This window comes from Notechis scutatus, chromosome Z (assembly GCF_049901735.1).
Source record: "Notechis scutatus isolate UNSWTSFEM ecotype Mainland chromosome Z, rNotScu1.2, whole genome shotgun sequence".
NCBI classification, from domain to species: Eukaryota; Metazoa; Chordata; class Lepidosauria; order Squamata; family Elapidae; genus Notechis; species Notechis scutatus.
This window is the reverse complement of record NC_142025.1, coordinates 5,678,295-5,691,370: the sequence shown is the minus strand read 5'-3', so window position 1 is coordinate 5,691,370 and position 13,076 is coordinate 5,678,295. Positions and strand designations below refer to the sequence as shown.

The 13,076-nt window shown below is 37.4% G+C and overlaps 1 protein-coding gene across 1 annotated transcript in view; it reads left to right on the top strand.

Annotated features, from left to right (window-relative positions):
* Positions 1-314: 314 nt before the first annotated feature.
* Positions 315-13,076, top strand: part of TTC21A (tetratricopeptide repeat domain 21A) — a 56,106-nt gene continuing 43,344 nt past the window's right edge. Inside the window, exons 1-6 of the mRNA XM_026678902.2 lie at positions 315-341; positions 2,447-2,576; positions 3,761-3,874; positions 5,486-5,652; positions 10,468-10,590; positions 12,145-12,302. Coding sequence (XP_026534687.1) covers positions 315-341; positions 2,447-2,576; positions 3,761-3,874; positions 5,486-5,652; positions 10,468-10,590; positions 12,145-12,302 — 719 coding nt within the window. The remainder of the gene's footprint in view (positions 342-2,446; positions 2,577-3,760; positions 3,875-5,485; positions 5,653-10,467; positions 10,591-12,144; positions 12,303-13,076) is intronic.

Genomic DNA, 13,076 nt, shown 5'->3' with positions numbered 1-13,076 from the left:
AAGGGACAGCCAACGAAGCAAGCCGAGCGACGCACGCGAGCTTCATAGGCTGCAGCGCCCGTCAGTCGCCTAACGTCGCCACGAAGGAGAGGGCTAGCAACGAAGTGGGCGGGGAAAGTTCGGGTTTCAGAGGCGGGGGGGGGGGGAAGGCGGAGAGAAAGAGGAGGAGGCGAAATCCCACGTGGCGCGGAGGAGGAGGAGCAGCTCTTCCGCGATTGGTTGCTTGAAGACGTTCGTCTCGGGGCGGGGCGGGAATCTGTTTGTGGCGCGCGCTTTGTCGGTTAGGACGCTCGGGACGGCTTAGAGAGAGCGCGATGGCTGTCGCGGACCCCCAGTCCATGGTAGTCTCCCCCACGCGCTCCCAAAATACATATATATATATATATATATAAATATGACTATTGAAATACGGCTGGGAATGCTGTGCGTATTAACCGAGAGATGGGTTCATAATATGCCTTAAGGGCAATGCTTCTCCACCTCAGCGATTTCAAGAAGTGTGGAAAGAAAGGATGCTGACTGGGGAATTCTGGGAATCGAAGTCCACACAAATTAACTGAGGCATAGAAACATATGCTTAAAAGAAAACACTTCTGTTTTTGTTTCCAATCCAAAGTATGTCCTGGGTGTACAGATAACCCTTGAATTACAACCATTTAATTGGTTAAATTACAATGGCAGTGGGGAAAAAATAACATGACCATTTTTCATACATATGACCCTTGAAGCTTCCCCATGGCCATGTGATCAAAATTGGGATTTTGTTTTGCAATCTGACAAGCAAAGTCAATGGGGAAGATTCATTTAACTGGGTCACAAACTTAACCGTGGCAAGAAAGATTGTAAAAAGGCAAAATTCAACTGTCTCGCAAACAACAAATTTTGAGCTTAATTGTGGTTGTAAGTCAAGGCTACTTGTACTAGGACGTACTTAGCTTGAAGAAAAAATTATTTGGTTATTGTGTTACATAATATTCTAACTATGAAATCCTAGAATTGGATTTTTAATTACTGCAAGTAGTATGACCTAGATAATTTTGGCTGATCTCAAAAATTTAATAAGGTAAGATAGGATTAATATTTATATGGAGGACCACCAAGAAATCCCAGATTTTAAAAAAACCACAAAAAGAAAGTAATAAGAACCAACTTTCAAATGTTGCCCTAAAAGCCTTGTGGCGATTTGAGTTTAAGTTTCAATTTAAACTGAGTTTAAATATGTTTGGAATAAACACATCTAACATCTGACAAAAATAAATAAAAAATAATAATAAAAATTAATAATAAATTAAAGGGAAAGCAAAAAATTCAAAGGGAAGACTCAATGAATTACTGCAGTGGCCCCCAACCTTTTGGCACTAGGGACCAGTTCGAGGGGCTGTGATTTCATGCACTGCCTGCACAAAATGGGCTTCCCTTGTTTGCAGCCCAGTTTCTGGCATGCCACGCCCCTTTGCCGCTCCACAAGCCAAGGATTCGGGACCCTTAGACTTGGGTCTTTTTTTGCCATCAGTTTTCTATGTTTCTATGAGATATCCATGAAGTTACGAAGAGTCAAGCTCAACTTGAAACATGTTTTATCATACCTTAGTTTTATAGTCAGCTCAAATTTCCAAGTAAAAGCATATAGTGGATCAATGACATTTTTGACCAGCATGATACTTGCTGCTGGTATGTAGAAATTGTTATCTGTTACTTTTGATGGCAAACATAAATATCTAGCAGCATTAGTTTATAGAACAGTTTATACCGTTACTCCTTGGTAGATGTAGTGAATAGAATAGAATTCTTTATTGGCCAAGTGTGATTGGACACACAAAGAATTTGTCTTTGGTGCATATGCTCTCAGTGTACATAAAAAGAAGGAAAAAATACATTCATCAAAAATCAAAAAATACAACAGTGATAGTCATAGGTTACTAAATAAGCAATCAAATCATACTAGGAAATAAAATAATATAAATCATAGAGATACAAGCAACAAGGTTATAGTCATAAGTGGGAGGAGATAGGTAATAGGAAGGATGAGAAGAATAATGGTAATACAGGCCTAGTAAATAGTTTGACAATGTTGTGGAAATTAGTTGTTCAGCAGAGTGATGGCATTCAGGAAAAAACTATCCTTATGTCTAGTTCCGGTGTGCAGTGCCTTGGGTAGTTTTGAGGGCAGAAGTTGAAACATTTTTTTTCCAGGATGTGAGGGGTCTGTAGATATTTTCACAGCCCTCTTTTTGACTTCTGCAGTATACAGTTCCTCAATGGAAGACAGATTGGTAGCAATTGTTTTTTTCTGCAGTTCTAATTATCCGTTGAAGTCTGTAGTGAGGATTTATTTTAAATGCCGAGTTAGATAGTGGATCCAAATCTTTCTGCTTTCATATGTATTTTTCTTAATGTAGTGAACAGAATCAAAATAAATTTTCATCACTTTTTTTTTTATCTCAAGGCTAGAATTCTATACTATGCTCAGGAAAAATACTTCAACCATGTTATTCAAGCAACGAACACCGAATTGTCCAAACATGCTCATGATCCAGTGCTGCTATTTTTCAAGGGACTTGGAACCTTGCTTCTGGGTAATTAGTAAAAATGATTATTTAAAATAAATTTGTTGTACTGCCTAAACACTGTAGGATTACAGTTAATGTTTCTGAAACGAGTTGGAAGGAATAAATGTGGAAGGAGTGTTGAAAACTTTGTGCAGTTTAGAAATGATGATTAATTTACATTCACAATCTGTCATATTATGCAAATTAGTTATTGTAAAGAACCAAGAGATCTCTGAACTAAAACTGAAAATTGAAAAGCTAGAACAAAATCTCTTGATAGGGCAACTCGGCAATTCAAAATTAATCTTGAGCAAGTAAGTAGTTTAAAAGATAACATGAAATCAAATGATACTGAAATGTCTTAAAGCAATAAGAATAAACTGTAATTAATACATTAAAAGTACACCAAATTCCCAAAAAGCCAAATTAGCAAAATAAATGTATCAGATTTATACATTAATAAATCATGAGAAAAACAACAAAAACAAAATATACAATACCAAGGATTGGAAAACAATATTAGGTCATTTATTTTTATTTTATTTATTTATTTATTTTATTTATTTATTTTGATTTGTCAATCGCTTTCAAGATAATAGGTATAAGTATATACATAGTTATGAATACATGAAATGGGTACATATAAGAAAAATAAAAGAAACAATAGGACAGGGACGGTAGGCACATTGGTGCGCTTATGCACGCCCCCTACAGTCCTCTTAGGAAAAGGGTGAGGTCAATAGTAGACAGTCTAAGGTTAAAGGGTTTGGGGTTTGAGGCATAAAAATTAAGCATCTATTTGCAGAGCTGATTTTGCATGAATTTTATAGGCTACAGGATTAGCTTTGTTCTCCAAAATAATTATGTTTACAGACTTTAAAGAATAATAGAGTTGGAAGGGACCTTGGAGATCTTCTAGTACCCAACCCCTGCTCAAGACCCTATACTATACCATTTCAGACAAGTCGCTATCCAGTCTCTTCTTAAAAGCCTTCAGTGCACCCACGGCTTCTGGAGGCAAGCCATTCTACTGGTTTTGTTCTCACTGTCAGACAATTTCTCCTTAGTTCCAGGTTACTTCTCTCAATTAGTTTCCAACCATGAATTGTACTGGCTGTAGGTTTATCTTTGCCCTCCAAAGTAACTACGTTTATGATAGTTTTCATGTGAAATCTACTAAAAACTAAAGTCATTGTTTTGCATCTTTTCAGGCCGAATCCAAGAAGGCATCTCACTGCTTGAGAATGCCCAGAAACGACATGGTGATGTTTCCTTATGCTGCCTTCTAGGTCTCATTTATGCTCACAAAAGATGTGAAAACGTTGGTGAGTTATTATCCCACAAATTGCTTAAAATGAAAGCTATAGCATATTTCCAGGAGCTGTCTTGCAATCTTGCAGTCAGTCAGATGAAAACCTGGTGGGAAAGACTCCTTTCTTTCTTTTATTCCATTTTGATTCCTCTATTACAATGCTAAACTATGCAGAGGGAAAATAGCTACAATTGGAGAGGCCAGAAAGACTGAGGAAAACTTGGCCAAATAATATTGAGTTTCAAGAGAAGAATAAAATGAGACAAGCAGTTATTTTTAAATAACAAACACAAAGAAATAGAAGATAAAGATCAAATTGAAGAATTATTGAAGAACATTACAAACATAAAGGAAAATATATTTATGTCAAAAAAGTGAAGGAAAATATAAAGAAAAATTAGTGCAAGAATATTACCAAAAATATCCCCAAATCAATTATTTGTACAATGACTTGATATAAATCAAAGGCAAGAGAAAAGGTGGCCAAGAGAAGAAAATAACTAGATATTGTCACTAATGATATAAGAATGAATTTATAGAAACTCAAAGAAGATGTTATTGAAAGACAATCCTAATGAAACAATACCCACAGTCACAATCAGGAGCAACTGGACAACAGTAATCCAGAATGAGATGGAGTCATTCACTTAAAGCAAAACCTCTATTGAGAAACCATGTTAATACCTGTGATACTATTTACTTCTAACCTACACTCAATTGCCAGTGTCTCCAGGGTGGCATCTATGGGCGTCAATATACTGCAGATATTTAGTTTGATGCCTTCCAAGCTTCCTATCATACCTGACCTTTCATATTTTTCCAATATTTTAAATTTTAAATAAAATTGAAGGAAAGGAAAGCAATAATGTTCAGAATGATTTTGTTTCCTGGAATATATATGCTTCATAGTTATTTGTTTTTGAGAGAGAGACTTACAGTTATGAAATGTCAAATAATGTTAGCTTCTCTTCTCAGAATATACCATATCCACAAATATTCGAGCATGTTAATTGCAATATCATAACTGCCTCAGTTTTTAACAACCATTAGGATTTGGCATTTATAGCATGGAATACTGCTATGTGGACAGTGCTCATCTGAATTTACTTGACTGAGTACATATATAAAACTAAACATAATTATATAATCTTTTTCATTGTTTAAAAATAATATGATTTCTACAATAGAGGGCTACATGAAAGAAGGCACGTTGCAGTGATTCTAAGTAGTCCAAAATTGTTTTCTTCTTATTCTATGTTCTTTCTTACTTCCTAATATAACTCCATTCTCCGTTACTTTGTTTGAACCAGGGTTGGATCATTTTTTTCTTCCATATGGAACCCTATCTTGCTGCTATTTCCAAATGATCCTTTGAGGAATATGCAAGGTTTACATACATTAATTTTGAAAAGTTTATTTTGAAAAAAATATTGATTAGTAAAGGTTTTCTTCATCATTTTGAGATAGTTGACTAGCATAAGGTCTTTTTCATTTTCAGTGGGTTCTAGTCTGCCATTTTTACTTAGCAGAAAATATCCTAGGAGCTTCTTTTTGAATTACTTAATATATGAAAATAAACAAGTGGAAAATAAAAATAATTGTCATCTGTCCTGTTTATTTTCAGATTCGTCTGCTCTTTTGGACTTAGAATCCAAGTTGAAGGAAGCACGGAAAACTGCTGGAAGCAATGCACTGTATTATGCAGGGTTGTTTCTGTGGCTAATGAATAAGAATGATAAAGCAAAGGAGTATATTGACAAAATGTTGAAAGTATCTAATGGAGCAAAAGAGGTACAATGGATTAGAGCAGGAAGTTTCACAGACCTGAACTCTGAAATGTATTTAAAATGGGTTTTAATTATTTTTAATATTTTGTAAAATGTAAACCCATGATATAATATCAGACCTTCCAAGGCAATAATTGGGCAGTTAGTCTTCTGTAGATGGAAGGGAGAGAATGGACATCCTTATCTGGTGCCTTTTGTTATTAAAAAAATTGTGGAGAGTGCTTCTTTACCTTTGATCTTTGCTCCTGGCATATACTTTCTGTACAGATTTTGAATTCTTCTCCAGGATTTACTTCTGAGCTATGGAATATTGACGCAAATCTCTGAGTTTTTAGCCTTGATGAAAGTCTTGAGCTAGCTAGTCCAGAAGTCTTGACTATTTACTTCTTACAACCTTTGTTCCCACTGGATATTGGAAATACTGGCCAAATCCAGGAAGTTTTGTAGATTCATAAATTAGTGTCTTGGAATGAAAGAAAGCACAAGTGATAGGTGGATGGAAGCTCTAGGTACGGCTTAGCTGAATGGAAAATACCACAGAAGATAATTTGGGACCTAGTAGCTTTCTCAGGCTCCAGAGCTCTATGTTCTTTCTGTCTGAATGAAAACCTTGTGTATGTATGTATGTATATATTCTTAAGTTTTCACGGGTATTTATATGTATGGTATTCAGCTTTGTTCGGGTATTTTCCCACGTCATTATAGTTGTGCTTTTAAAGTTGTAGCAACGTTTCGGCAGAATCTCATCTGCCATCATCAGGCTTCTGTATAGTGCTACCCAAATAAAACCTAGCTTCCTAATAAATAATTATCGGCCATTCACAAGAAACCAAGCTGCACTAAGAAACCCCAATGCACAAAATGCAATGTTTCCAACCAATCAAGAACACAGCAACTCGAAGACCAATAAAAACAGACCTAGACTCCCAGCCAATCAGGATGAGGAAAAAACCATTCAAATAAAGCAGAAAGCCAGCACCAAATTCAAACAAAAAACGACTGCTAAGCCTGACACACAAGATTAAAAAGAACCCAATACATAAGCCTGAGGATGGCAGATGAGATTCTGCCAAAACGTTGCTATAATAAAAGCACAAATATTAAGACATGGGAAAATACCTGAAGAAACTTAAATACCATACATATAAATACCCGCGAAAACATAAGAAAACCTATATATATGAATGTGTGTGTGTGTTTTCATAGATTTTCATGGGTACAGGTATATAGGTCTAGGTGTGTTCGGGTCTTTTCCCGTGTAAGATTAAGAGTATCTTGGCCACGTTTCAGCGAGGTCCCACTCGCAATCCTCAGGCTGGTGCTTTCGGCTTCGTGTAAGATTAAGTAAGATTAAGTATTAAGTGCTTTCGTATCCCGTGTAAGATTAAGAGTATCTTAATGTTAAGAGTATCTTAAACCCACATACATGTACCCGTGAAAAGAAATTTTATATATATATATATATATATATATATATATATATATACATACATACATACATACATACATACATACATACATACATACATATATATATATATATACATACATACATACATATATATATATATATATACATACATACATATATATATATATGGATCTTTGGTTATTCGGGTTTTTCTCAGCGTAGATTGGAAGTATCTAGGCAACGCGTTTCGATGAAGTCTCATTCATCATCTTCAGGCTTCTGTCTTCAGCTCTGTGCTTCTCAGTGATGTGAGCTTGCAGCTGCTTCTTCCTTTTAACTGCTAGTGGGGGTGTGACTTGATTGGTTGGGGCTTGGCTATGTTCTGATTGGGTGGGGGTATGTTCTCATTGGTTGGGGGTTTGGCTGTGTTCTGATTGGTTGGGGGATTGGCCATGTTCTGATTGGCTGGAGGTGTGTTCTGTTCAGGTGGGGGCTTGGTTGTGCTCAGGTTGGTCTTAGTTACTGGGGGATTTGAGCTGGTGAGCTGTGATCTTGCTGTTTGGCTTCAGAGTTTGTGGTCGTGCTGCATCTTCATGGTGGGGTCAGTTCGCTTCATGTATGGCTCAGGGGGGTTGAAGTGGGTAGTGATGCAGCTGCAGTGCGGCTTCTGGTCTGTGGTGGTGTCTCATCTTCTGTGTGGGTGTGAGTCTGCTTTTTACGTGGAAGTGTGGTGGTGGCATCTTGTGTGGCCCTCGTGGGTGTGGGTGAATGACACCAGACCCACACCCACGAGGGCCACACAAGATGCCACCACCACACTTCCACGTAAAAAGCAGACTCACACCCACACAGAAGATGAGACACGACCACAGACCAGAAGCCGCACTGCAGCTGCATCACTACCCACTTCAACCCCCTGAGCCATACATGAGCGAACTGACCCCACCATGAAGATGCAGCACGACCACAAACTCGAAGCCAAACAGCAAGATCACAGCTCACCAGCTCAAATCCCCCAGTAACTAAGACCAACCTGAGCACAACCAAGCCCCCACCTGAACAGAACACACCTCCAGCCAATCAGAACATGGCCAATCCCCAACCAATCAGAACACAGCCAAACCCCCAACCAATGAGAACACACCCCACCCAATCAGAACATAGCCAAGCCCCCAACCAATCAAGTCACACCCCACTAGCAGTTAAAAGGAAGAAGCTGCAAGCTCACATCACTCTGAGAAGCACAGAGCTGAAGACAGAAGCCTGAAGATGATGAATGAGACTTCATCGAAACGTTGCCTAGATACTTCCAATCTTACGCGGGAAAACCCGAATAACCAAAGATCCACATACAAATACCGCGAGAACCTCAGAAACCAAGCGTTGCCTAGATACTTCCAATCTTACGCGGGAGAAAACCCGAATAACCAAAGATCCACATACAAATACCGCGAGAACCTCAGAAAACACACACACACACACACACACACACATATATATATATATATATATATATATATATATATATATATATATATATACATACATACATACACACACATATATACATATACATATACATATACATACATACATACATACATACATACATACATACATACATACATACATATATATATATATATATATATATATATATATATATATATATATAATGTTTTCTTAAGTTTTCGCTGGTACTTACATGTTTTTTCAGCTTTGTTCAGGTATTTTCCCACGTCATAGTAGTTGTGCTTTTAAAGTTGTAGCAACGTTTCAGCAGAATCTCATACAGAAGCCTGATGATGGCAGATGAGATTCTGCTGAAACGTTGCTACAACTTTAAAAGCACAACTACTATGACGTGGGAAAATACCCAAACAAAGCTGAAAATATGTGTGTGTGTGTGTGTGTATGTTTTCTGAGGTTCTCGCGGGTATTTGTATGTGGATCTTTGGTTATTCGGGTTTTCTCCCGCGTAAGATTGGAAGTATCTAGGCAACGTTTCGATGAAGTCTCATTCATCATCTTCAGGCTTCTGTCTTCAGCTCTGTGCTTCTCAGTCTGTCTCAGTCACTCTGAGAAGCACAGAGCTGAAGACAGAAGCCTGAATGTGGCAGAAGAATGCTATTTTTTTCTTGGTTAAATACAACAGTATCTCCAGGATAGACAAAATCTGCATGTTAGTGGGAATGGCATTATGATGCATGCCTTAATACTTTATATATATGTTTGAGGGACATACGTGTCCACTCTTCACCAGTCATATATTAAAGGAGTTGAAATAAGTAGAACATTTTACACATATGTGTAAAATAAAACATTTTCATCTTTTAGTGCTGTAATAATATTTCTGTTATTTGCTTTTTTATAAATTGTTGTTGTTAGTTGTGAAGTCGTGTCCAACGCATGGACAGCATTCCTTCAGGCCTTCCTATCCTCTACCATCCCCTGGAGTCCATTTAAACTCACACCAACTGCTTCAGTGACTCCATCCAGCCACTTCATTTTCTGCCATCCCCTTCTTTTGCCCTCAATTGTTCCCAGCATTAGACTCTTCTCCAGTGAGTCCTTCTCATTAGGTGACCAAAGTATTTGAGTTTCATCTTCAAGATCTGGCCTTCTAAAGAGCCATCAGAGTTGATCTCCTTTAGGACTGAACGGTTTGATTGCCTTGCAGTCCAAGGGACTTGCAGGCGTCTTCTCCAGCACCATAGTTCAAAGGCCTCAATTCTTTGATGCCCAGCCTTCCTTATGATCCAACTTTCACAGCCATACATCGCAACTGGAAAAAACATAGCCTTGACTATATGAACTTTTGTTGGCAGGATGATGTCTCCGTTTTTTGGTATGCTGTCTAGATTTGCCATAGCTTTCCTCCCCAGGAGCAAGCGTCTCTTAATTTCTTGGCTGTAGTCCCTATCTGCAATGATCTTTGAGCCCAGGAAAATAAAATCTACCTCCATTTCTTCCCCATCTATTTGCTAGGAAATGAGAGGACCGGATGCCATTATCTTAGTTTTCTTAATGTTGAGTTTCAAGCCAACTTTTGCACTCTCCTTCTTCACCCGCCTCAAGAGGCTCTTTAATTCCTCTTCACTTTCTGCCATTAAAGTGCCATCTGCATATCTGGAGTTGTTGCTATTTCTCCCGGCAATCTTAATTCCAACTTGTGATTCATCTAGCCTTGCCTTTCTCATGATGTGCTCTGCATATGTTAAATAGAAGGGCAACAGTATACAGCCTTGTCGAACTCCTTTCTCAATTTTTATAAGTAACACGTAGTAAATAAACATGGAATGTATGGAATGTATAGTATGTTCTGTTGCACATGAAATGTTAATTAATGAAATATTTAATCTTCATTAAATTGTCTTAGAAGTTCATCACTTTTTTAAATTGCTGCAGGGGCAGGTTTTGAAAGGATGGATCTATGTTACATCTGATAAACAACATTCTGTTAAGAAATCTATTAAATATCTGGAGGAAGGAATCCAAGACAATACAGATATATTTGGGATGATGGGAAAGGTAGGTTATTACTTCAAGTTATTAGGGATGTATAATGACAAGGCTTAGAGTTGTCAGTTGAAAAGTCTCATATAGGCTACATATTTTGGTTGACCTTAAAAAGCTGAACAGCTAAGTTAATATTACTGGATCCAGGTCCCTTCTGAATCGTAAAAGCAACTAGGAATGTGATTCATGATTATGCCCAGGCCATAGTGTTAGCGTCTCTGAAGGGGTACTTCCTCTTGCCTTGAAAAAGACACTGGTACTCTCCCTTCTCAAATTACTATCAAACCCAACAGTTTTCAATTAATACCAATCAGTCTTCAACATTCACTTTCTGGGGAAGGTTTTTGAGAAAGTGGTCAGCCTACAGCTGATGAAAATCCTGGAGGAAAAAGATTACCAAGATCTGTTTCAGTCAGGTTTTAGGCCAGAATTTGGTACTGAGACAGCCGTGGTCATCCTTGTCACAAAGACAGAACTGGGATATGAGTGACACATCCATTCTTGTGCTTGATCTCTCAGCAGATTTTAATACCACTGACAACTGTATTCTTCTGAACCAGCTTAGTGGTTTGGATGTAGGGGCTCTCTTCTCAATTCTGGCTTTATATCCATTTGTTCTTGTGCAACCAAAATGAGTCCCTCAGTCTCTTCAACTTTCCTGCTTTTAGCCATTATCAGGTCTTTTTAGTATGCCACTTAATTTTTTTAATGTACTGGCCATGTAACACTTTGTCTTGTCATATCTCTTTTCCATTCTTCCTTTTATTATGGTTAGTAACATAGTCAGTCAAGATGTTTAGACTGAATTTGGCATTTTTATCTACTGAGTCCTTCCCAAGAACCTGGGCTAGGCAGAAGTTGGTAACAGAATGTAAGCTGTTGAGCAGCCAGCAGAGTGGTGGAAATCAGCAGTAGGGGGGCAGTTCTAAATTTACTACCGGTACTTCTTAAAAACCATTGATGAGTCATACAATGCTGCTTGGCCAGTCACATATTGTTCAGGCCCACTAAATTATATTGCTGAGATCCTAAGTAATATCTTAATGCATACAAAATTCATGTTGCTTGTTTTCAAGAAATAGTACTTACTGAAATAATCATACTGCAATGACACAAATTATTTTATAAGTATATAAATATGAATTTATTTAAGTAACTGAGTGGCTAGAATGCAGTATTGCAGACTGACTGCTCAAATTGCCAGGAGTTAAATTCTGATGGGGCTCAAGGTTGACTCAGCCTTCCATCCTTCCAAGGTTGGTAAAATGAGAACCCAGATTGTTGGGGACAATAGGCTGACTCTGTAAACCACTTAGAAAGGGCTGTAAAAGCACTGTGAAACAGTATAAAAGTCTAAGTATTGCTATTTATTTAAAACATTTATATAGCTGCCCATCTTGGAACCAACTGGGCAGCTTCCAATCAAATGCCAAATCTATATTGAATTTAGACAAATTTATTATCAAATATAGAAGGTTAGGACAACAACACAAAGTTACTTAAATGTCTTTTACAAATGCACTTTTCCCCTTCCCCTTACTCCACCTGATTTTTCTGTATTTGTAGGCCAAGTATTTCATGGTGCATCAGAATTATTCAGGGGCTCTGGAAATAATTAGCCAGTTAGTGGTCACTTTTCCTTTCTTCGTGCCAGCCCTTGTAACTAAGATGAAACTACATTTAGCAATGCAAGACTGGGAGCAAAGTGTGGAAGAAAGTAAACGGTAGGAGTTTATTGCCAAAAAAAAAAAGAGAAGGTTGAGGGAAATTCCTTCAATTTTAAAATGTTTGGGCTGCTTCATGAAGTTGCTTTCCTCTATCTGCCCTATACTTGTAAAGAATATGTAACACATTTGTTTCTCTGCTTCAATAATGCTTTTCTGCTTTTAAATCTTCAAATTGGTTTCTAGTGGAATAGTATCTCTAAAAGGCAGATATTCCACTTTGCTATCATTTACGTTTGTTATGATATGTAAAGAATAACCTTTGAGTAACAAGGATATGCACATGGAAATGTTTATGAGAGTAGTTATGAATAATTATTCAGCCACACACAGATACACTAAATTGAGTTAAAGTTTACTTTAAGAAATAGCACAGTCCAATAAATGGTCCAGGTCATATACATTTTACAGTCCAAAGAATATCCAATTACAAAGTCTTCTTACCGGTTGTCTTTGTCATTTACAGTAAACAAAAATATCAAAATATAAGCACAGCATAAATACAACAGATAACCTTAGATAGCAACAGAATGTCAGAGAGACAGAATGTCAGAGAGACAGAATGTCAGAGAGAGCAAGATATAATCTCTAGCTCCCTCGTGGTAATTTGCAATATAATCAACCAATCGGAATATGGTATAAATCAATACAGTGATTTTGTCTTAAAGATACAAACATACATTGTTGCTTTATATATTGCCAACCCAAGTAATTGGTGGACAGATTCCTAACAATGTTTATCATACTGAAAAAGTCCCCAGAAGCTGCCTTAGT